Below are 23,285 nucleotides of genomic sequence, written 5' to 3' on the forward strand. Positions count from 1 at the left end.
GTCCTTGGAGAGGCCATTGCCCAGGCTGAGATTCAGCTATGCTCCGTGGGAGGGAGAGTGGTCTGGGCAGAGGTTGTTGGCCATGCAGAGGCCCTCAGGTGAGCCCCAGGAAGGGGCTAGAGAGACAGGCAGGGTTTGGGAGTTGGAGAAGCCAAAGCAGGTAGCGCTGTGAGCCCAGCAGTGACTGAGTTCAGTTCTTGGTGTTTAAAAGGTCCCTGGACTGCCTATTTGAGGAAAGGAGACTGGATGGTGGCTTGGGTCAGACCACAGCAGTGAGCATGAGGCATGCTGGGGCTGCTTCAGCAGTGGACAGAATAAGGACAAGGACTGCCTCTCTTTCCTTGTGCTGGGTTGGCTGGGGGTGAATAACATGGGTTTGGACAGGTCATATGGGAGGTGTAGGAAGAGGTGCTGGGTGTGGGGCATCTGAGTTCCTGGGAGAGGGGCCACACTGTGCAGGAGCCGGGTCCAGACGTGGCATCAGGAACCACAGCTTGTCTGGGGTGTGGGCAGAGAGGATAGTGGCTGTGAAGCTTAGTCCTCTGGAGGGGCAGCAAAGAAGACACAGAGGCTGGTCAGGGCAGGTGTGTTGGCAGGAGCAGTGGCCCTTAGATGCAGGCAGGTCCAGCCTGGCATCCTGCCTGAGACCCTCCAGTGTGAGAGGAGAGGCCTTGGGAGATGGGCCCGTCCTCATACACAGCCTCATTATTGACCCCATGAGCAGTGAGGGTGGGAGCCAGCAGGGATAGGTGGGGCGGAGGGCAGGGTCAGGTAGAGGACACAGGGAGCCACAGGGGCTCTCTGACCACAGTATACAGGCTGTCAGAGCTCCTTTACCTCAGTTTCCCTGTCTGTCACACAGAGATAATGGTGTACACCCACCACCTCACAAACTTTCTGTGTGAGTCAGATTAAGCTAAGAAAGTTAAAGAGCTCCAGTTTATCCAGTTGGTAACTGGTCGTGCCCTGGTGGGTGAAGCAGGCCATCTGCTGGAGCATCAAAAGTGGGCCGTTACAGGGTGGGTGGAACCCCAGGTCACGGCAGCCTCCTTGACTACGGGCCCAGCCTCCGCCTGGTGCTCTACCAGCACTGGTCCCTCCACGACAGCCTGTGCAACACGTGCTACACTGCAGCCAGGTTCAAGCTGTGGTCTGTGCACGGGCAGAAGCGGCTCCAGGAGTTTCTCGCGGACATGGGGTGAGTGACTGCCTTGGCCTGGAGTCCCCCACCTGCAGCCCCTAAGGGAAAAGCCCCTCCCCTTTGTTGTCACTGACTTGGTAATATTTAGCTGCTGCCTGTTTCTGCCATAAATTCCTCTCTCTGAATTGACCATAGTGTAATCTGAAGGCCCCCACAGATGTCCTTTGTTTACAAACACTGGGACCCCTTGTGGGGTTCTCTCCATCCCTTTGGTGTTTCAGCATTCTCTATTTGAAGCCAGGTTGCTTGTGTGCCTAATGTTTACCATCTTTCCAGTCTCCCCCTGAAACAGGTGAAGCAGAAGTTTCAGTCTATGGACAGCTCCTTGAAGGAGAATTTGCGGGAGATGATTGAAGAATCTGCAAATAAATTTGGGTAAACACCTGTTTTTCTGTATGAAGCTTCCTTAAGGCTTCAGCTTTAACCACATTCCTAAAATAGTGCAAAACCCAGGAATGCACAAATAAGCATGACCTGTGGAGTCTTTCCTGAAGTTGTGAGTTCTCTTTGGGTTAAAAGTAGGGCTTTGTAAAGTTCCCAGAAGATACAGAATCCTCAGATCCTGGAGCAGAGGAGTGGATGTTTGAGGTCAACCCAGTGCATCCCTCACTGAAGGGCCCACTGGGGCAGGTTCAGGCCAGCTCTTTCCGACCAGGTTCTCTAGCACAGCTGGAGGAGCTGTGCCTGGCTGATCTTGGCCTCCTAGGGCGTGGGAGAGGACCACACACAACCTGGCCTGGCAGCTAGTTATTGTTCTGCCCCTAACCAGCTGAGCAGCTTTGGACAAGGTGCTTGGTGCCCTAGGTTACAGGGCTCTATGTCAGGCCTTCTAACACCCTCCATTCTCATACTGCCATTGTGTGTTAGGGGACGGGGGGCGGGCAACAGCAGCATATTCTGCTGTCCTGGCCTAGTGGTGAGAGCCCATCCACACGTGAGGACTCTGCCATGTGACATCCACATCACTTCCTCCTGTTGCAGGATGAAGGACATGCGTGTGCAGACTTTCAGCATTCATTTTGGCTTCAAGCATAAGTTCCTGGCCAGTGATGTGGTCTTTGCTACCATGTCACTGATGGAGAGACCTGAGAAGGACAGCTCAGGGACAGATAACTTCATCCAGGCTCTGGACAGTCTCTCCAGGTAGTGGACATGGCCATGGCCTCTAGCCCCCTGGGCCACCTTCTCCCCTCAACTTCACACTGTCCAAGGAGGCAGGTCTCAGGGACTCGGGGTGTGGGGGTGACTGGCCCGCAGAAATTGTTCAAGTGCAAATTGGAGTCACAGTGGACTGGAGGCAAGCAGGTGGGAGGGGCACTCATGATTCGTTTCCTGCCCATCTTCTCTGTTTGTCACTTTCTCTTGAAATTTTTTTTTTCCTTTTGCTTTCTAAAATTTTCTTCTTTTTTGCCTCTTAAGGCATTATTTGTGGTGTTTATTCATTCTTATGTTTCTTCTAATTTAGTCTTCATTTTTCATTCTTCATTTTTCTTTCATTTCTAGTTTTTTTTTTTTTTAATTTTTATTTATTTGTTTTTAGAGAGGGAAGGGAGGGAGATAGAGAGAGAGAGAGAAACATCAATGTGCGGTTGCTGGGGGTCATGGCCTGCAACCCAGGCATGTGCCCTGACTGGGGATCGAACCTGGGACACTTTGGTTCCCAGCCCGCGCTCAATCCACTGAGCTATGCCAGCCAGGGCTCATTTCTAGTTTTTTTTTCTTACCTTACTTCCTGAGATGTCTTACAGTATTTTTCATACCTTTAGCTTGGGTTGAAATAGGGTGTAACATTACAGTTTAGGTCATTGGAAGGCATGTCTCTAATGCACTCACTGCCGACAGGGATGCTATTCTCCTTAGCCTCTTTTTTCTAATAGCTACTTAGAGGATTTGGGCTTGATGCTCATCTGCTGCTTGTTTTCTTTATGAATTTAGTTGCTCTGGCTTTTAAGGAGGAGGCACGATTCAGAACTTTCTAACTTCAGATAGCTGTCGCTTTTGTGCAGTGTTTAAAAACAGGGTCCTGCTCCCAGCAGACTTTTTAAAAATAGCTTCACCAAGCTATAATTCACACATCATATACTTCATCCATTTAAAGTATACAGTTTAATGCCTTTTAATCTCGTCATAAGGTTGTGCAATTATCACTCTCTAATTTGAGAGCCTTTTTTTTTTACCTCCCCCCCAAAAACCCTGCTTCCCTTAGCCATCACTTTCCAAATCCCCCATCTCTCTCAGCTCTAGGCAACCACTGATCTACTTTCTGTCTCTGTGGACTTGCTATTCTGGATGCTTCATGTCATTTGATCAGACACTGTGTGGTCCTTTACGGAGTGGCTTTCACTTAGAGTGTTTTCAAGGTTCATCCCTTTTGTAGCAGCAATAGGGATTTTCTTCCTTTTTATTGCAAATAATTTTCTATTATAGGGATATACCACATTTTATTAATCCATTCATCAGTTAGACATTTGGGTAATTTCCACCTTTTGACTGTTATGAATAATACTGCCATAAACATACACGTGTACATCGTGTGGAAATCTCTTTTCATTTCTCTTGGGTATATGCCTAGCAATGGGCTTTCTGCGTTATATGCTAACCCTGCGTCTAACCTTTTAAGGAACTAATCGCCAGACTTTCCCAAAACAACTGCACCATTTTATCTTCTCATTGTCCGGGAATGAGTATTTGAATTTTCCACATCCTTGCCAACATTTGTTTCTGTCTGTCTTTTCTGAGCAAACCGTGCTAGTGGGTGTGAAGTGGCATCTCATTGTGGTTTGGGCCTGCATTTCCTGTTCCTAAGGATGTCAAACAGCTTTTCACGTGTTTATGGGCCATTTGTATGTCTTGTTTGGAGAATTGTTTATTCAAGTCCTTTGTCCATTTTTCAGTTGGGTTCTATTTGTTATTGAGTTGTAAGGATTGTTTTATATATTCTAAATATACATCCATTATCAGATACACAATTTGCAACCTTTTTTTTTCATCCTATGGGTTGTCTTTTTATTCTCTTGATATTCTTTGAAGCACAGAATTTTTAATTTTGATGGTTAAGTTATCTGTTTTTTCTTTTTGTTTCTTGTGTTTTTGGTGTCATATCTAAGAAAGCATTGCCCACTTCAAAGTCATGAAGATTTACACTTGTTTTCTGTAAGAGAAATTGAATTATTTTGGCAACTGATGTTACAAATCAGTTGACTGTAAATGGGGAGATTTATTTCTAGATTCTCAATTCTAGTCCATCAATATGTCCATACTTATCACAGTACCACACTGTTTTGATTACTGTAGCTTTGCAGTAAATTTTGGCTCTTTTGTGTTCCTTGGATTTCCATGAATCTTAGGATCAGTTTGTCATTTCTGCAAAGACGTCAGATTGCACTGAACCTATAGATCAATTTGAAGAGTACTGCTATCTTACCAATATTAAGTCTTCTAACTGATGAACATGGGATGGTTTTTCAGTTACTTAGATCCTCTTTAGTTTTTTTCAACAATGTTTTATACTTTTTAGAGAATAAATTTTACTCTTGTTAAATTTATTCCTAAATAGTTTATTCTTTTTGATGCCATTGTAAATGGACTTGTTTTCTTTCTTCCATGTTCTCATTGCTGCTTGTGTAGAAATAGTTGATTTTTGCAAATTGATCTTGAATCCTGCAGTGTTGCTTAATTCGTTTATTAGTTCCATCAGTTTTTCCATGGATTCCTTAGGGTTTTCTTTTTTTTTTTTTAATCATTGTTCAAGTACAGTTTTCTCCCTTTTACTTCCAATCCAGCCCACCCACCCAACCCTCCCCACTTCCCTCCCATTACCACCCTCCCCCTAGTTTTTGTCCATGTGTCCTTTAAATTTGTTCCTGTAAACCCTTCTTCCCATTGTCCCCTGAAATTCCCTCTTCTCTCCTCTGTGGTCACTGTCAGCCTGTCCTCTATTTCAGTGTCTTTGGTTATATTTTGCTTGTTTCTTTGTTTTGTTGTTTAGGTTCCTGTTAAAGGTGAGATCATATGGTATTTGTCTTTCACTGCCTGGCTTGTTTCGCTTAGCATAATGCTTCCCAGCTCCATCCAAGCTGTTGCAAAGGGTAGGAGCTCCTTTCTTTCTGCTGCATAGAATTCCATGATTCCTTAGGGTTTTCTGTGTGCAAGACCATGTCATTGCAAACAGATAGTTTTGCTGCTTCCCTTCCAATCTGCTTTTTATTTCATTTTACTGCCTGATTGTGCTGGCTAGCGCCTTCATTAAATCCCCACGTGTTTTTATCTGTACCTTCTCTTTCCTTTTTTGTATTGTCACTATCTTGCTCAATTTTGATTCTGTTCTCAGTAGTTTCTCCTTAGTGAGGGGCCCAGTGTGGAAGGGATCTCTTGCCTGTCAGGTGGGACTCCCAGGGTTAGACTGCTCCGGCCCCCTAGTCTTTACCATGCCCCTTGTACTTTAACAAGTCTCTTCCCACTCTCCTGCCTGGATAGTGCAAAAGCCCTCTTAGTGTTCCCCAGCTGCCTGTAGTTTTCACATTCTTAAGTCTTGTGCCTCTCTGCGACCTCCCACATTGACACTGGCAATATACGAATCTCGTGGCCAGGTGGTGGTCTGTTCTACTGGCTTATGTTCAGGGGTTTGTACTGTAGATGTGGGTCTGGTTTTGAATTGCTCTATTTTTATTTGGAAATATGGGAATATCCAAAAACTACTACTATCAACTGCTACCCTCATCCCAGGATTGATGTCAGTTTCAGACATTGTCTGCTAATGTCCTGCTATGACAAAAGAGCATTTTCCTATTTTTGTGCTCCTTCCCTCCTGTTGTTATAGTCTGCCACTATTTTTAGCTACTTTGTAACTTCAGCATACGTGTTATTCTGTCACTAGGGTCTCTTGTCTCTGTTTTCTGTTAAAAAAAAAAATGGGTGTCAGCATCCCTACTTTTATCCTTCTGCATACCTCTCAGTTCCTGAAATCTATGCTTTTTGCATTTTAAAGATTGAGAACCCTTAATCTTGAGTTAGAGAATAGAATGTGAGTCATCTCATTTTTGGCTAAGGTTGATTTGAAAAGATGAAAACAGTAAATAGTGTTACTTCATTGTGCTATTAAAATATTTCAAAGTTGTCCTGGCCAGTGTGGCTCAGTTGGTTAAGCTTCGTTCTGCAAAGTTAATGGTTGCTGGTTCAATTCCCAGTCAGGACACGTACAGAAGGCAGCTGATGGATGTTTCTCTCTCACATTGACTTTTCTTTCCCTTTCCTTCTTTCTCCCTTTCCTTCTAAAATAAAAAATTTTTAAAGAGTAAAATTTATTTTTAAAAAATTTCAGAGTCAATAATGACCAGTGATTACCGTATTTTCTGGTATAGCTCTTTGTTTTTCCTGGACCTCTTCATCACCTTTTATTGTATCCATTTTTTTCTCAGCTCTCCGTTCAGCAGGTATTCCCTAAGCCCCTTTGTCTGTGAGGGCCTTGGATTCTGGCTTTTGACTTTAGGCTGGACCTGCAGCCCCTGTGCCTGCTGCTGCTGCCGTCATGGATGGCCCTTTGACTGCGCCCCTGGTTTGGGGCCAGCATTTTTTGGGATCCTCATGTTTTGTCTCTCTCTTTTTTTTTTTAACTCCCTCTTTTTGCTAGAGCACAATTCTAGTGTAACTTTTAAAGAGTGTGTGTGAAGTATAAACATTCTGAATTCTTGCACAGGTCTGACAATACTTGTTCTACCCTCATCTGATTGCTGATTTAGCTCATACAGAATTCGAGGTGGAAGGTAATTTGTTGTTGATTATGGATTCCACTGCTCCCCTGTCTTCAGCAGCCAGTGGTGCTAATGAGAAGTCTGAGCTATTTTGGCTCCATTTCTTTTTATAAATTTGTCCCCATCCTTTGTGAAGACGCTTACAGGATCTTTTCTTCTATTCTCAGTGTTCTAGAATTTCATGGTATGTTTGGCGTTATTTCTTTACTACTCCCCCAATAGACATACTTATACATACCAGTGATTTTTAGTTTCTTTCCACACTTCCTAGAACAGTTCTGTTTCTTATTTTTGCCTTATATCCTCATGGTTTTGTCTTGTTATTGATGTTAAGGAAGCTTTTCTTGACTCTGTCCTCTTGCCTTCGAAAGAGAATTCTTTATCTTTTGCAATGATTTTACTTTCCACAGACAATTTCTAGTTTCAGATGGTTCCTTTTTCATAGCATCCAGTTCTTGATTTATGAACAGATTAGCTGCTCAAGTCTCTCTGAAGATACTAGAGTTCACTTTCCGTTTTCTTTTGTCCTTCACATTACTTCGATGTCCTCTAGGGTTGTTTTTTCAGGCCCCAGGAGTTTCTCAAATGCCTGGTGGTTTTCTCAGTCAAGTTGGGGTGTGCCGCCCTGGGTCTCTGGGCACAGCCTGCCAGCCAGAAGGCACCACTTCGTCTTGATGGGTGGGAGTCAGTGTGACACTTGGGGAAACTTAACTCCCGAGGGCAGGGGGCTTTGCTTGCAGACCTCACTTCTCCATGAGGGCTCATTTTAATGCACTTGGAGGGGAACCCTCCTTGTTGCGGGGAAGTGTAAAAACCCATTTGTCAGTTGCTGGGGTCCCTTGGTCCTTCCCCTAACCCTTGCCCATGCTGTTCCTGTAGGAACCCTCCAGGCACCTTCCAGGGCCTGCTGGGCAGGATCTTCTCCCCGGCTTTTGGATTTTAGTCTCCAGTCTTCTGATGCCAACACCCCTTCCCACCTCTCATGTCCATCACTATGGGTTTACACATTGTTTATTCCTTCCTTACACGCGAAGGGGAACTCAGGAGGGTGAGAAATCAACCGTCATCCCCACATCCCTTCCTGACCCAGGAACCGAGCGTTCTGTTTGACTCTGTGCCGAAGTCGTGTGTCTGCTGTGTTACAGGGGTAACCTGGACAAGCTGTACCATGGCTTGGAGCTTGCCAAGAAGCAGCTGCTAGCTACACAGCAGACCATCGCCAGCTGCCTCTGCACCAACCTCGTCATCTCCCAGGGCCCTTTCCTCTACTGCTCCCTCATGGAGGTCAGGCTTCCTAGGACTACGGGTGGACACAGGGCCACATCTGCTGCTGGCCCCCCTGACCGTCTGTCTTCTCCCCACAGGGCACTCCAGACGTTGCACTGTTCTCCAAGCCAGCGTCCCTGAGTCTGCTCAGCAGACACCTGCTCAAGTCCTTTGTGTATTCGGTGAGCAGCTGGGCGGGAGGATGCTGGAAGGCAGGCCACTCTAGCGGTGCTCAGAGGAGCCGGCAAAGCCGGCCTTGGGTGCCAGTGGCTGTCCACCCGCTGCAGGGTCGGGGTAGACCCCTCTGTTTTTCTGAGCCGTGTTTTCCTCAGCTGACCCCTAGGAGCCTCCTGGTCCTTACAAGCTCTGACTTTGTCACTGGCCATCCTGGTCTCTGCTGTGTGGGGAGGGGCCTCAGAGAGTGAGTGGGAGCAGGGTGTGTGTCCCACTGTTGCACATCAAGGGAAGATGAGGTTGGTTGGAGCAGACTTGCTTCCCTGCAAGAGTCTGTTTTCTGGGCTGACTTTCCCTTTTCTGTGTGTGGTTCTGTCTTCCCTATGGCCTAACACCCTTCTTTGCCTTGGTCTGGGACACCCCCCCACTGAGCTGTCAGTTGGGCAGGGACCCTACCCCAATAACATGATCTCCTTCCCAGGTGTGGTCAAGGAAAAGATGGTCCTGCGCGTTTCAGCTGTCAGTCTGCTTCCAGGATGAGGGCTTACTCTGGGGGCTACTTTACACAGATGTTGGATAGAAGGTTGAGATTATCTCACGCCACCGAACTGACCAATAAAAGTACTTGAATACAGTCAAGTCATGACAAAAGTCTACTAGGGACCAATCATGAGTTCTGAAGTCCTCTAGGCTGTTTGAATCTCAGCCTCTTCATTTACCAATTGTGTGACGTGAGGTCTGTTATTTGACCTGAACCTCTGTTTCCCTATCTGTAGAATGGGTGAGTGAATACCCACTGCACAGATCCGTTTGTGTGTCAGACATTTATTAAACATCCACTACCTGCTGGACTCCGACATCGTAGGGTGACCAGCCAACCATATAGGTTAACGTCCCAGAACACCCCTCAGGCCCAGACAGATCAGGACAGTTGGTCACCTTTGTTTTGGAGTGTGGGTATCGTGGACATAGCAGTGAAGGAAACACGAGTCTCCTTGCTGAGGAAGTACACATGCCAGTGAAGGGACAGACGAGGACTGAGTGTGTGCAGTGTCGGGTGGTGGCACACGCGTGGGGAACCTTTTTCTCTACAGGGCAGGATGAGGGAGAAGGGCTTGGTTAGGGAGGACTTCCTGGAGGAGGTGATAACTGTGTCAGGACCCGAAGGAAGTAAGGGAAAGAACCGGTAGCACAAAAGAAAGATGGAGCAGCCCATGCTTGAGCCTCTCTTCTGGTCATATGAGGCCCCTGGAGGCTTTTGGGGAGTGAGCAGTTGGCTCCATCAAGGTCTTGGGCGCTGAGTGCTGCACTCACCCTGTGGGGCCACGGGTGAGGGTGTATTTTGCCTCCACAGACGAAGAACCGGCGCTGCAAGCTGCTGCCCTTGGTGATGGCTGCCCCACTGAATGCGGAGCAGGGCACAGTGACGGTGGTGGGCATCCCTCCGGAGACCGACAGCTCAGACAGAAAGAAGTGAGCCTTGTTCCACATGTCTGGGGAGCTTAGCGGGGGCTCGGGGGCATCACTGGCTCGTGGGTCCTTTGGAGTTGGGGGAAGTTTCCCCTCAGTGCCACACCAGAGGAGACCCTTTCCTCCATGTGGCAGGCCTGTGAGGCTTTGGTCCGTGGGCAGCAGGTTACCCCTCCTGTTGGACATTCATGCTGTTTCCACCTCTTTGTTGTTAGTGACTGACCAGTGGGTGTATGAATATACAGGCTCATCTTCTTGCACTTCTGAGAAGCCTTTCCCACAACTTCTAGTTATCTTTCTGGCCCTTCCCTGCATCTTCAGCACCGAGTTCTTGTCCTCCTCTTGCATTAGGTTTGGGTTTCCTCCTGCCCAGTCCTTCCAGACCAGGTGCTGACCAGCAGGCAGGGCCAAGGGTCTTTCTGGCACTCCCTGCTGTTCCTCCGTGCTCTGCAAACTGGAGAACCTGGTGGCTAATCCCAGGGGCTGCCTGTCACCATCCTTAGGTGTCTTTGCCTCCCAGGTGCAGTCAGTGCCCAGGGTCTAGTGCTCCCTAGCAAGTCCCATAAGGCCACTCTGGATAGATGCCTAGTGACAGCAGGTAGCAGGAAGATGCCACACAGCTTCCTGGTAGGACAATTTGGGGCACTGAGGATCGATGAGTGTCCTGTGTCCCTCATTTTTACCAGCTAGCCTTTTGGGGCCTCTACCATGGAGGACACTGGTCGTTGATCCAGATTAGTCCTGTCCCCACTGTTGTGAGCTTTGACCTGTGTCTGCAAAGACCATTTAGTAGGAAATTGGGAGAGATGCTGGACTTTTTAAAGGTAAGTGCTTCTCTGTGTCTAGGCTGCTCTTCAAAGTCACTTCACGGGTCTCCAGTTCATGATCACACAGCTCGTAGCTGTCCAGGTGCTCCTGGCCTGCATTCCCAAGGTGACCAGCAAGCACTTCACCTGTGGGTCATCACAGCCACCTGCATCCTTCCTCTAGCTGTCACTTTGTCATTGTATGTCATATATGTAACCATGCTTAGTGTTAGCTCTGACTGATGTGCACAGTCCCTGTGAGAGTTGCCATGGAAGCCCGAAGTGCATGCCCCTCTTGCCTGTCTCTGTGGTGGGTCCAAGAGCCTCTTACCCACAACTCACTCCTGCTGTCAGCCATTTTCTGCCCAGGGGGTGGGTCCGTGCTCTAGGCTGTCTCCCTGCTGCCCTGTGCTCTCAGCAGCTCAGGGTACTCCTGCCCCCTTCCCTTGCTGGGCCAAGTCCCAGTTGCTTGCCACAGCCCAGCCCTGTAGCCTCCTCCTAGTCCTAGTCTACTGTGTGAGACCTGGTCTCATCTCAGACCCCCCATCCCAGCACAGCTTCCACTGAGCATCTGCCTCTCACCTGCCCCAGCTGCCAGCACAGTGCCACATCTGAGGCAGGCTGCAGCTAGAACCCTGGGCGTGAAGTCCTGACGTTTGCTCCTTGAGGGCTAAGGTCTCAGCTGGGTATAGATGGGAAGCAGCAGTGAGAGGCAGTGACAGTCCTGTGAGTGGTGGTGAGAACTCAGAGGGCAGTGGCCCAGGAAGGGGCGTGAGTGCTGATGGGCAGAACCAGCAGCCGGGGGAGGGGAGGGGTCTGGGCCGACGCCAGCGTGTTCCAGGGGTGTGGGAAGGGTCTGTCACAATGGCCAGACCCTTCATGTGCCTCTTACATGTCTGCAGCTTTTTTGGGCGGGCATTCGAGAAAGCAGCAGAGGGTACTAACTCCCGGACACTGCACAACTACTTTGACCTGTCAGGTAAGAATCTGATGGATGGGGGCCCCTCACTGAAGGTCAGGGCTGGCCTTGGCCCAGGGGAGCTGGCATCACCAGAGGTACCCTGCCAGCGGCCCTCTCGGCCCATTGGAACTAGCCCTGTGCTGGCTTCTGTAGGCAGCTTCGGGAGCTCTGGCATGCCTCGGGCCTTGCACCTCCTGTGGGCCTGACAGGCTCACAGGAGATGCTACCTAGGTGTTGCCTAGGCCCTTGAGACCTGCTCACCAACAAGCCTGGAAGACTAGCCACCAGAGCCTCCAGGACCCGACCTAACTTATCAGGGTCACCTGCCCCGTCTATGTGTCATAGGAACAGCAGGGCCTGAGCTCTCGGGGCTATCGATCAAGATGGCAACAGAGGTAAACGTATTATTCACATCCTCCTATGATCACATCAGAATTACAACTAAACTCCAGACCAGTCATTACTGAGAACCATCCGAAGTCTAGCTGAACAGATGTAGTACAACTAAGGATATAAAGGAGAAGCCGTGGGGAGACTGGTAGGAGTGGAGACGTGGAATGGGTTGGTCCCATACCCACCCGTGGTGGTTACCATTCAGGAGAAATATCTTAGCTGTGAAGGTTCCCTGAGGAATGAGGAGTCCTAGCTCCACACCAGACTTCCCGGCCCAGGGTTCCAGTGCCGGAGAGAGAAGTCCCCATAACTTCTGGATGTGAACACCAGCAGGTTGTGGCTGAGTGAGACGGAGGGCTTCCGGAGTCCCTGGTGTTCTTCCTGAAGGGGAGGGCCGAGTATGGGCTTCCTGGGACTCAGCCGCTCTATGCTCCAGCGCTGGGGTGGCAGCTCAAAAGGCACCAGAGACATAAGGGGAGGAACTAAATTGTCTGGCTTTGGGACAGGGGCTGGTGGGCCGCCTTGTCTCAGACAGAAGTGCTGTCATAGCGACTGTTCCTTTGCTGTGCCCCTCTCTGGGCAGGTAGGCTCAGGCAGATACTGTATCCAAATCTGCATCAACCTGGCTGATACCAGCAGTTCGCCCTGCTGACTCCCTGAGACCCTGCCCCACCCAACTTGCAGGCCCACCCGAGCCACTTCCAGTGCAGTTTTTCTGGGGTTTATTTTTTAAGATTTTATTTATATTATTTTTAGGAAGAGAGGGGAAGGCAGAGAGAAAAGAGGAACATTGATTTTGAGAGAGAAACACCAATTAGTTGCCTCTTGTACATGCTCTCTCTGGAGACTGAATCCGCAATCCAGGCATGTGCCCTAACTGGGATTTGAACCAGCCACCTTTCACTCTGCCAGATGGTGCCCAACCAACTGAGCTGCATCAGTCAGGACTTAGCCTGGCTTGGCTCATGCTACAGACTTGCCTAAAAATCTCAAAAGGTCAAGTCCCAAACAAGTAGCATCTGGCCTTGGCATGCCCTGTGCCTTGGGCTACCTCTAGCCCAAACATCGTCACTAGTGGCATCCAGCCTTGGTTTGTGGCTTCGCTTTTCCTGGGCACCTCTAAGCCCAGCAAACGTAGCAACCATCTGCAGATCACTTTGTAGCTCATGCCAGGTGGCCTCAGGCAGGATACAGACAGCAACTGACCTTGGCCTGCATCTCCCAGGAGGCCCCAGAGCCAGTGTACCCAGTAGGCAGATTTACACTACACCAGCATACCACCCCACCACCTCCATGAGTGACACTGAAGGGGCACATTCGGCAGGCACCCGAGCCCTGCCAAAATGAGTCCTGCTCCATGGGGTCGGCCTACTGTGGTCACAGCAACAAATGGGGAAGAAGCCAAAATGAGGAGACAAAGAAACATGTTCCAAATGAAGGAACAGGACAAAACTCCAGAAAAAAAGAACTAAAAATGAAGACAAGCATACTCCCGATGCAGAGTTCAAAATGCTGGTTATAAATAAGGATGCATAGTGGACTTAGGGGAAGAATAGACAACTTAGAATGTCAGCAAAAAGGAAACAAAAATGGAGACAGAACACATCAAAAAGGACCAGTCAGAAAAGAATACACTAGAAGTGGTTAACTTTAGAGTAAATAAATGAAACAGGATTTAATCAGTGGTTTGGCAGATGAGGTAGCAGAAAACACCCAATCAGAACAGCAAAAAGAAGAAAATCCAAAAAATGATACTTTAAGGGGCCTCTGGGACAGTATCAAGCGTACCAACATGCACATCACGGGGGTGCCAGAAGAAGAGAATGAGAAATTGAAAGCCTCTGAAGAAACAAGGACAGAAGACTTCACCTGACGATCACTGCAATCGGGACCCAGTCTTCGTCCCAGCCGCCTCAGTGTCGAGAGCCGACTTCTTCACCTTGAGCCCGCTCAGGCTGTGACTGTGTTGGGTAGTTTCACTTTTATGTCCAAGAGGTGGGAGAGGTTGGTGCTAGCTGGCCTGCAGGATGTCCTGGGCCCACTTGGGGAGGGTTTGTGGGCAGGAGCTGCTTGGCTTCCCCTGTGGGTGGAGATCGTGGGTGAGAGGCTAAGGGAGCCATGGCCTTTACTACCTGGGCAAGCGGAGCCTGGGCTCCTAGAGCTGTGACCCACGGCACAGACAGCTTTCAGGGCTAGGCCAGCTCAGTTAGCCATATGAAGGGGGCCCATGTGTTTGTCTGAGCCTGATGGCCCCCCCAGAGATGGAGGCAATTTGCATCGTGTACCCCTTCCGCGGAAGAGGACACTGAAGCTGAGGGAGCTGAAGGTTGCCAGAGCAAGGTGGAAGGTTGGCCTCCTGCCTGACAGACCTAGGGCCTCCTGCAGCCCACTGTGGGGCGGGCGGCACTCTGTCCAGCAGGGTGGGGCGGCCCCTCTCAGCCCAGGGCTGTGGTGCTCTAAGCCATCAACGTCCCCCGTGTTCCCTCCTTTGCCTGTCAGTGCTCTTCCCCCGGCTGCCTGGGGGGTCCTCCCTGCAGACCACAACCCCAGCCTACCAACAGGACAGCCGGAAGTTTCTGAAGATGAAATACAGAGGGATGGAAAAGTATAACTTCTTAGTCCAGAATATTCCAGGCCACCAAGGAGCCAAGTCCATTTTGGAATGTGCTGGAGGACTCCAGTCCTGGCTGGGTGGGAAGAGGAAGTTAATGTGCTCTGACTTGTTTTTCTCACTTCTCCCTCACTCCCGTCCCAACTCCTCCCGTCTCACTAGATGTTTTTCTTTCATTACTGCAGTAATTGAACTGAAAGCGGAGGATCGGAGCAAGTTTTTAGATGCGCTTGTTTCCCTTCTGTCCTGAGGGTGAGTGTGGGGGTGGGGGTGGGGCCACCACAAAGCCAGTGCTGCTAATGGCCCCTCCTGATTCCTGCTGTGGTTTCCCCACTCTCTTCCTCCGCAAGCCAGGCTTCTACTTGGGTTTCAAACCAGAGTGGGGCTCCTGAGATTTGGGGGCAGCACATTTTTCCCCAGAATGTACTGGTGGCAGTGCCACAATGGGGCGTTTTGGGGAACTAATTGCTTTAAGTTCCTGGGGCCTCTTCAGAAACAGTTGGCATTTGCTCTCTTCCCAAACACACTCACTGTGGGCTGAACAGCAGCCAGGGACACGCAGGCCCTTTGGCACTGCTGGCAACGAGGGCGCCCCTAGGGGGCCACCTGGAGCCTTTTTGCCCCTCCAGCCTGGCTTCAGGCCCTGGGCTGGAGCCCACAAGGGCCTCTATCTAGGCCCTCATGTGCTTGACTTTTGGGAAAGCCACATTGTTGTCAGCCATTCAGCTGAGAATCAGAAAATGTCGGCTCTCCGCAGGCCTGCGCCGGCATGTGGCTGTAACGGACAGGCCTCCTTCTTGAGGGGCTCCTGAGGAAATGGGCCACAGTTGAGCAGGCCACGGGGGCTGTTCTGTGTCCAGTGACCACTTCTCAGCACAGAATGCCGGCACCCCCTACACAGTGCATGCCCACACCCAGCCCTGCCTTTTCCTGAACCTGCACTGGGGCCACTGCTGTGGCTGTCTGGCCCGTCAAGGCTCTGATGTCCGGGCTCCCCTCGTGCCAGCCCAGGCTTCTCCTGCTTCCCTGTCCATGGTGAGCTGGAAGCTGTGAGAGTGGGTGCCCTTCCCCTGTTGGGGCCCAGTGGGCACTACTGAGAATGGCATAGGGGGCCTGAGGGACCCCACAGTCCCTCTGTCAGGTTGGGCTGGGGTACACATGTTTTGTGTTGGGGAGGAGCCCTGGGGTCAGACCCTTAGGGTGTTTATTAAGATCCATTGGGTACTTTACCTGTTTCTTCATCCAAAATGGGGCTGATACCCCTTGGACAAGTGCTGAGCCTCAGCACAGGGCCTTAGGGTGGGGCAGAGGTATAAGTTTATGACCTAATCAAAGGTTACAAGTGGGGCTCTCAGGCAGTGAGGCTGGTGTTCGAGGCGGCCCTTCCCCTGCAGTCTACTCAGTGATGATGCCAGCGCTGCTGTGTGTCCTGCCACCAAGACACGGTGCAGGGTGGGCCACCCAGGAAGGGTGAGGAGCAGTGTGCTGGGGGGTGGCAGGGAAATGCTCCCAGCAAGGGGAGGGTCACCGTGGGGATGAAGCTGGACACACCACAGGAAGGCTCTGCAAGGAAAGAAGGTACTGGGAGTCCAGGTCTTCAGGGGTTGTCAAGCAAATGACAGCCTAGACCTGGCCAGGAGGGTGCAGTGAGGACGGCAGGGTCAGGCGCCTTGGTAGTTCTGGGATGGCCCTCGCCGGTGGGTGGCGGAGGCTGCTCAGAAGCAGCAGCCTGGCATGCAGCAGAGGGCAGGTTGGGGCAATGTGTTCACTTTGGGGAGACATCAGAATTGTCTGAAATGTCTTTCTTTTTTTCTTTTCTAGGGTTGGATTTCTTCAGAAATGATCTCCTTCTCCTTATTTATATTAATAGGCTTTTATTTAGATTGTAAGTTATGGACATAGTTTTAAACATAGGAACAGTGGTTTTAAATGGAATAAAATGCTTATTTTAGTTTCAGTGCCCCATCCTTCGCTCCGGTCACAGGGCCAGCACTTATTTGTGCCCTGAGCCTTCTGTGGGTTCATAGGAGCCTTGTTCTTGTGCCCTGAACGCCCTCAGGCCCTGCAGGAAATCAGCATGGGTGGGGGTTCTCAGGATAGCCGTGGGCAGAGGCCAGGCCCCTGAGCACATGGATGTCTACCCAGCACCTGCGCTGACTACTTCCCAGCGGTGTCAACCAGAACCTGGCTCTGTCCACCCTCTCGCCACTTCCTCCTGTCCTCCTAGCCTTGGCAGCATCTCAAGTTCAACTTCTTGATCATGAACCACTCCCAGGACTGTCATCTTACCCCCCAGCACCTACCTGTCCATACACCACTGGCCCCACAGGCATACAGTGAGGCCCCAAGCCAGGAAGGGTGGGGCTGGCTGAGTGCCCCCTGCCCTGATGGAGACACGGTGACCCCAAGGTCAGCTTCAGCTTGTGTCTTGGTCACAGAATGTCCAGGCTGGACAGGAGCACGGCAACCTCCTAAGTTTTCAGAACAGGAATAATTCTCAAGGGAGCCATGGGGTCAGCTGGTCTCACTATCCCAGATGTCTCTGGAGGCGAGGATGCTCCCTGCTCCCATCCATTCCTGCCCTTTGGGAGGTCTTGTCTGGTATCTCACCTGTTTCAGGGGAGGAGAGAGCTGTTCATACAAGTCACTGACAACAGGCTGGAAGGACATGGCCACCTGGGTGCAGTTCCTGGGATTGAGGGCTGGTGGAGGCAGAGTGGTTTGGCCGGGGGGCTCTAAGTTGTGGGGAGGGGTTGGTGGGGAGCCTGGAAACAGTGGCCTGGAATTGAGGGTGTGGGTAGATGTGCCCAGGTCTCAAGGCAGCCCTTGGGGAGGGGGAGTTGGCAGTGAGGTTGGCGGCAGTGATGGCCACCTTCTCCTGACCCTTGGCAGTGGAGTTTGCCCCTGTTCTTCCTGGCATGGGCTCTCCAGGCTGCCCTCAAGCTGTGTGTGCCCCACCTTGCCTGTGTGCAAAATCTGAGGCTGTGCAGCTGCCCTTCAGATTGCCAGCTGGTGCCTGGCGCCTGAAAAAGTCGGAGAGCTATGGGCTTGTATGGGATACAGACCGCTCCTGGCCAAATACCCTGTAGCTGGTATTAGCTGGTCCCAGCAGGCAGGAGAGGCCTTGCAAGGACCAGGATGACAGACTCCTGTACTTGGGAGCTATCCTTGATCCCCACTGCACAGGCCAGGTGGGACTGCCCTGGGGTGCTGCTGAGGTCCTCTGCTGGGGGAGCTCAGGCCACCAGGTGTTTCAGTCTCCCTGGAAGTCCCACTCACTGGCTCTGCTGTGGCCTCTCTGACTCCATGTCCTCGAGTTCTCCCTGCCCCCCCCCCCCAAGAAGCCTAACCAAGCCTGGGGAGACTCCTTGCCGCTGGATGGACATGGCCCAGACACTTCTGGATAGAGTCCCTGAGGCCGGTGTTGGGGACAGATGCCAAGCCTCCCTGCTGGCCAGGCTTAGAATGCCTCCCTTGCTCCCATCCACTGCTCTTTTCTGCCTTAGCCTTTGACAGAAGGTAAAAATACATTGATTTCAAATGCCTAGAACAGGGCTGGAAGCTGTGAGCTCAGGTGCTAACAGCTCTGGTTCTGCTCTCCTGGGACCCCCACCCCCAGGTACCTGACTGGGGCCAGGTGGTTCCCAGGGGTCCCACCCACCAGAGGAAGGTCACACGGTACTCCTAGCAGATGCTGATGGCTGGCATGAGTCTGGGATGGCCATCAGGTTGGGCACAGCTGCACAGAAAACTGGCAGAAGAGTCCAGACAGAGGGGCTGGAGCTGAGCCTGGGCACTCTCCAGGCAATTGGCCCTGGGGCCTCCTCCCCATGGCAACATGCTTGCCAACCTGCAGCTAGCCCTGCTGGAGCCCAGCACACATCCTGGATTTGCCCGTTGTCATTGCACACGGGGAGAAAGGGTTCCGTTTGCATTGTGCAGATGCCTGTGGCCATTTGATGTGACCCAGAGTTAGGCAAGCCCTGAGAGGGCAGGTGGAACCCCCCCACCCCTGTGGAGCCCAGCCTCTTCTAAGCAAGGCCAGCAGCCTAGCAACTCACCCTCAGCACTTCCTACACCCCAAAGCCCACCACACACTGGCTTGGGGAGGAGGGGGTCCAACCCACATCCTCTGCTGGGGTCTCCATCCTCTCCCAGGTCCCATGACTCTGGATCTGGCTACAGCACCTTCCTGGGTAGAAAACAGCCACAGCTGTTTCCTACCCAATATGATCAGGTGGCAAGGAGGACCCAACAAAAGGCTGCAGGGAGGAGGGTCTTATGGATTCCAGAGCCAGCAGTGGGAGGTCCTCACAAGAGCCTTTGAGGGATGAGACCGTGGGTGGGTGGGTGAATGGGAGCTGCTGGGCACAGGTGGTGACTGGATGGACAGACAACAGAACACGGTGGGAAAGTATTCAAACCATTTACTAAACAAATTCTCACCCTCCCCCAAACTGTGAAGGAGAGCAGTGCCCCAGCCCCACGCTCAGATCTTGTGCGCTTGGAGAGCTGCAGGGTTGAGGGAGGCAGACCCAAACCAAATCTCTTGGACCCCTGGGCTCAGGCCCTGTTGATGGGGTAAAGGCCAGCTGTAAACGACCTTCAGGCACCCCCGTCCCTCTGGAATCAGCAGAAGCTGCTGGAAAGTACAGCGGTGTCCAAGACCATGAGGAATAGGGAGAAAAGTGGCATCTTTAGTCCAGTGCCCACACAGCCAAGGAACCCGCACCCTAACCTCGTCGGAGCCAGCACTTCCCACAGAAAAGAAACTGAGCAAGTCCTCCCAAGTGCGCGTTGCCTGTTCAGGGCAGGGCACCGCCTAGTGCCCAGCAAGTGACGGTCGGACGACGGGCTGCGGGCCCGAGCAGGGTCCCGTTGTTGGGATGCGTTCCGTGTAACCAGTACGCGGCGCGGCCCGGCCCAACGGAGGCCTCCATCCATGCAGGGCTCCCTGGCCAGTCCTCCAGCCTGTGGGCGCGGCTGGCACGAGGGGCTCCTCCGTCCCAGCGCCCTCAGACATAGTTTTTCTTGTCGTAGTCGCCGCTAGTCGTGGGCCGCCGCGGCGCTGAGTACTTGACAGGGAAGCTGAGGTCGGGACGACCGGTGCAGACCCAGGCTCCACAGCACACGAGGCCGCCGCCGCACATGAGCAGCGCTGAGGCTGCCCAGCCGATGTACAGCGCGGCACCCAGTTCGTACTTGTTCGACACTGGAACGTTTGGGTCGTAGAATTCGCGGACCACGATGTTGGCAAACCAGCAGAGCGGCACGAGCGCCAGCAGCCCGCAGAGCGCATACAGCGCGCCACCCGTGAGAGCCACGCGCGCCTTGATGGGACCCGGGGCCACGCAGGTGGTGCACTGAGCGCCCGCCAGGGTCAGGAAGAGCGCTACGAGCGCAAGCAGTACGGCGCTCACCGTGAGCGCCCGCGCCGCCTGCACCTCGGCGCTCAGTGCCAGCACCGAGTCGTAGACCTTGCATTGCATATGCCCGGTGCTCTGCACCACGCACGACATCCACAGCCCCTTCCAGGTGGTCTGCGCCGTCACGATGTTGTGTTCCAGGAAAGCGGTCACCTGCCACATTGGCAGCCCGCATGCCAGAATCAGGCCCACCCAGCCTACCAGGCACAGCACCAAGCCGAGGATCTCCAGCGCTACTGACCCCATGTCTGGAGGTGAGACGCGCGCCCGACGGCCCCGGAACCTCCGCAGGGGGCTCGGCAGTGGCTGCGCTGAGCAGGCGGGCGCCGCGTGTGGATCCTGCTACCTTTGAGCCCGCGCGACCCGCTCACCGCGCTCCGCCAGACCGCCCCAGTCGCCGGCAGCACAGTTTCGCGTCTGCCGGGACCTGCCGCGGTCGTACTTATTTGAAGGTTCGGAGGGCGGACTCCGGCTCGGCCGCCGAGTCCAAGCAGCCAATCGGAGCACGAGCCATCGGCCTGCAGCCAATCGTGGCGCCCCAGAGCATCCGGCAGGTAGGAAAATAACTGCGCGTGGGGATAGGGGAGGATGCCGGAACCACGCCCCGCGCGGCTGCGGCCACCGATCCCTCGTCTACGATTTTCTAGTTGAGGCCGAGCATGTTCCGAGTCGGCCAGGGGCGGCTCCACTCGCGCTGCTCGGGCCACCTCCATGCCCGTCCCTGCCTCGCATTTCAGGAGCTACATGATCCCCAATTTTCCCTCCGCTTCCCGAACGAGCGTGATGGCCTCTACCCCTGGGCCTGCTCCACTCTTCCTTGGCCAACTTCTGCGGGAGTCCCTACATCACCACTATGCAGAGGCCTGCGTGGGGGACTCTCGCGGCCCAGCACAGCTCGCCCCGTTCCTTCAGGAAGCTCGCACTAGAGTCGAAGCCCGACCCAGACTCTTTAACCTCATCCTAACTGCTACGCGTCCCTCTAAGACTTGGCGCTGTCTCTCTCGCAGGCTGAAAGACCAGGCAGGATTGTGCAAGTCACGCTGGTCTCCTGCCTCATGCAAGGTCCTGCCCAGCACCACTGCCCACTGGCTCACAGTCCCCAACACGGAGCAGGCGGCACAGACATGGTCTCTCTCAGAAGACCCCGACTCTGCGCCTGCCGCAGAGACTTTCCAGACCTCCCAACCTTCGTTCTGACCGCTCCTCTTCCTGAGATGCTTCCCATTCCCCCATCCTGGGAGGCCCAGCTCAGGCGACACCACTTGAGAAAGTCCCCAGTGTTCCCCAATGACCCAGTACACAGGCTGTACTCTCAGGAGCAGCTGGTGGCCCACTCTGGCCCTCAGACAGGGGAGACACAAAGGGACAGAGGGTGTGTGCTCTGCCCTCCCACCAGCGGTAACCCTGGCACTCCAGCCCCCAGACCGCCCTCCAGAAGTCAATTTGGAGTTTCCTGGCCAGGAGGAAGAGCCCCCATCCTCGCTGGAGGAGGGAGGTGCGGGATTTCCGGGCATTCTTCTGCACAATGGCCCAGCAGTTTCTCGAAAGGCCCAATGGGCTGAATACTGGGGCCCCCCTAGGCTCAGGTGGGGCACCAGGCCCTGTAGCCCACAACCCCATGGGGTCAACAGCCCCATTCTGGCAGCCCCCTCCCACTCTCTGTCAGCCCCTTTGTTTCTAGCAAAGTCTACTTGGTCCTGGACTGGGGCCCCTGGTAGGCCTGTGCTTTCCTAAGGTCCAATGTGCCCCTCCACAGAGAAGACCTAGTGTGTTGAGGCCAGCCACAGCCTGGGAGCTTTGACAAAGCTGTCCCTTCTCCTTCCTCAAGTGGCTCTAAGATAAGGCCACTATCCTGTTCCCCAGCATGGGGAGGGTAGACAAGTTTGCTGGCCCTGTGGGCAGGAGTCGGATGTGGGGGAAGTTTCACCCCCTTCCTTATCCCCACCTCACCTCCCAGCACCAAGAACCACTACATCCTCCTAGTTATCAACTCACTGGCTGCTATGCTCCTGCTACAAACCGTCGGACACTCCCCCTTCACCCTGTAGACCCTCCTGGACATCTCCTCTCCCATCTATTGCACCTGTATCACCTACCCCACCCTCTCAATCCTGCTCCCCACCAGCCCAAATTTTGGGACCTTGCCCAGGGTGCCCCTACCACCCTCCACACTGCCTTCTTCCGAGGATAACTGCCCTGCCCCAAAACCAGGATGAGGCTGTCTGGGCCCCACCCTTGCCCTCTGGGTCTGTTCTCCTCAGGGCAGCTGGGCCACCCCAGCGGGCTCCTCCCCTGACTCACACTCTGTCTCAAACCCTCCATGGCTTTCACTGCCCATGGACAAAGTGCTGACTTTTGGGAGTGGCCCAAGGTGCCATCTGCCTGGCTACGCTGGGCCTGATCAGTCCAGCAGCACACACTCCCTGTTCTACCCAGGCTCACCTCCCTCGAGGCCCCAGGCTGGTCTGTCTCTCACCCACAGCAGCTTCTGCCCTTGGCTTGGGGCCTGCTCATCTGTCTACATTTTGTTGCCGAGGTCACTTCCTCTTAGAGGCCTCTCTGCCCCATCTCCTAACCTTGCTCCAGAGGCCCAAGCTGGAACTGTCCATCTGCTTATTGGTTTTCCCCACTAGTATTCAGGAATGAATCTCAACACAGTGGCCATATTCATGCACCTATACCTGGTAGGGGGCTGCCTGCTGCCCCTCCAGCCAGCTTGCTAGACAGGACCCTCCACAGATGCATGAGGCTCTCCCCCTTTGCCTGCCCACCTTCCTTCCTCTCTCTACCACTTTGGGGTCCATTGTGGGGCCCACCTCCTGCCTGGCATCCCATGGTACCCCCAGTGATCCCACAACTCTTTGGGGACAGCCTCACAGTATCTTGGGGGCCACAGTATCTTGGGGGTGCCAGGTTCCACCTATCACAATCTGATTTCTACCTCAGTACCACTGAACTGGTTGTGGCTCTGGCCCACCGTGGAACCAGAGCCTCCACAGAGAGGCTTAGCCCATCCCAGACCTGGGGGTGGGGTTGGGGAAGGGGGCGTGGGGAGAGGAGGCATGAAGACAGCCCACCCTTCCTTCCACTCAAGAGGATCTCCTGGCTACTTATTTGTGCACCGTGCACATTCTCTAGTGGAGCACAACCCAGGGAGCTTTCACCCTCAAGCGGTAACTGGGTAAGGCCCTTGCAGGTGTGCTGTGGCCTTGGGAAAGAGAGAGCCG

General features: G+C 52.9%; 2 protein-coding genes across 2 annotated transcripts in view; one reads left to right on the forward strand and one right to left on the reverse strand.

Moving 5' to 3' along the window:
- CDC45 (cell division cycle 45) overlaps positions 1 to 16,575 on the forward strand; it is a 28,675-nt gene extending 12,100 nt beyond the window's left edge. Inside the window, exons 11-19 of the mRNA XM_045819835.1 lie at positions 1,067 to 1,198; positions 1,478 to 1,576; positions 2,183 to 2,344; positions 8,097 to 8,235; positions 8,316 to 8,399; positions 9,746 to 9,864; positions 11,570 to 11,646; positions 14,818 to 14,884; positions 16,454 to 16,575. Of these exons, the coding sequence (XP_045675791.1) occupies positions 1,067 to 1,198; positions 1,478 to 1,576; positions 2,183 to 2,344; positions 8,097 to 8,235; positions 8,316 to 8,399; positions 9,746 to 9,864; positions 11,570 to 11,646; positions 14,818 to 14,882 (877 nt within the window). The 3' untranslated portion in view covers positions 14,883 to 14,884; positions 16,454 to 16,575. The remainder of the gene's footprint in view (positions 1 to 1,066; positions 1,199 to 1,477; positions 1,577 to 2,182; positions 2,345 to 8,096; positions 8,236 to 8,315; positions 8,400 to 9,745; positions 9,865 to 11,569; positions 11,647 to 14,817; positions 14,885 to 16,453) is intronic.
- Positions 16,576 to 19,042: 2,467 nt separating this feature from the next.
- Positions 19,043 to 21,362, reverse strand: CLDN5 (claudin 5). Its single transcript, XM_045819805.1, has one exon. The coding sequence runs from the start codon at positions 20,302 to 20,304 to the stop codon at positions 19,648 to 19,650; it is 657 nt and encodes a 218-aa protein (XP_045675761.1). The 5' UTR covers positions 20,305 to 21,362; the 3' UTR covers positions 19,043 to 19,647.
- Positions 21,363 to 23,285: the final 1,923 nt, after the last annotated feature.

The sequence above is a fragment of the Phyllostomus hastatus genome, unplaced genomic scaffold (assembly GCF_019186645.2).
Source record: "Phyllostomus hastatus isolate PE091 unplaced genomic scaffold, TTU_PhHast_1.1 phas_scaffold_387, whole genome shotgun sequence".
NCBI classification, from domain to species: domain Eukaryota; kingdom Metazoa; phylum Chordata; class Mammalia; order Chiroptera; family Phyllostomidae; genus Phyllostomus; species Phyllostomus hastatus.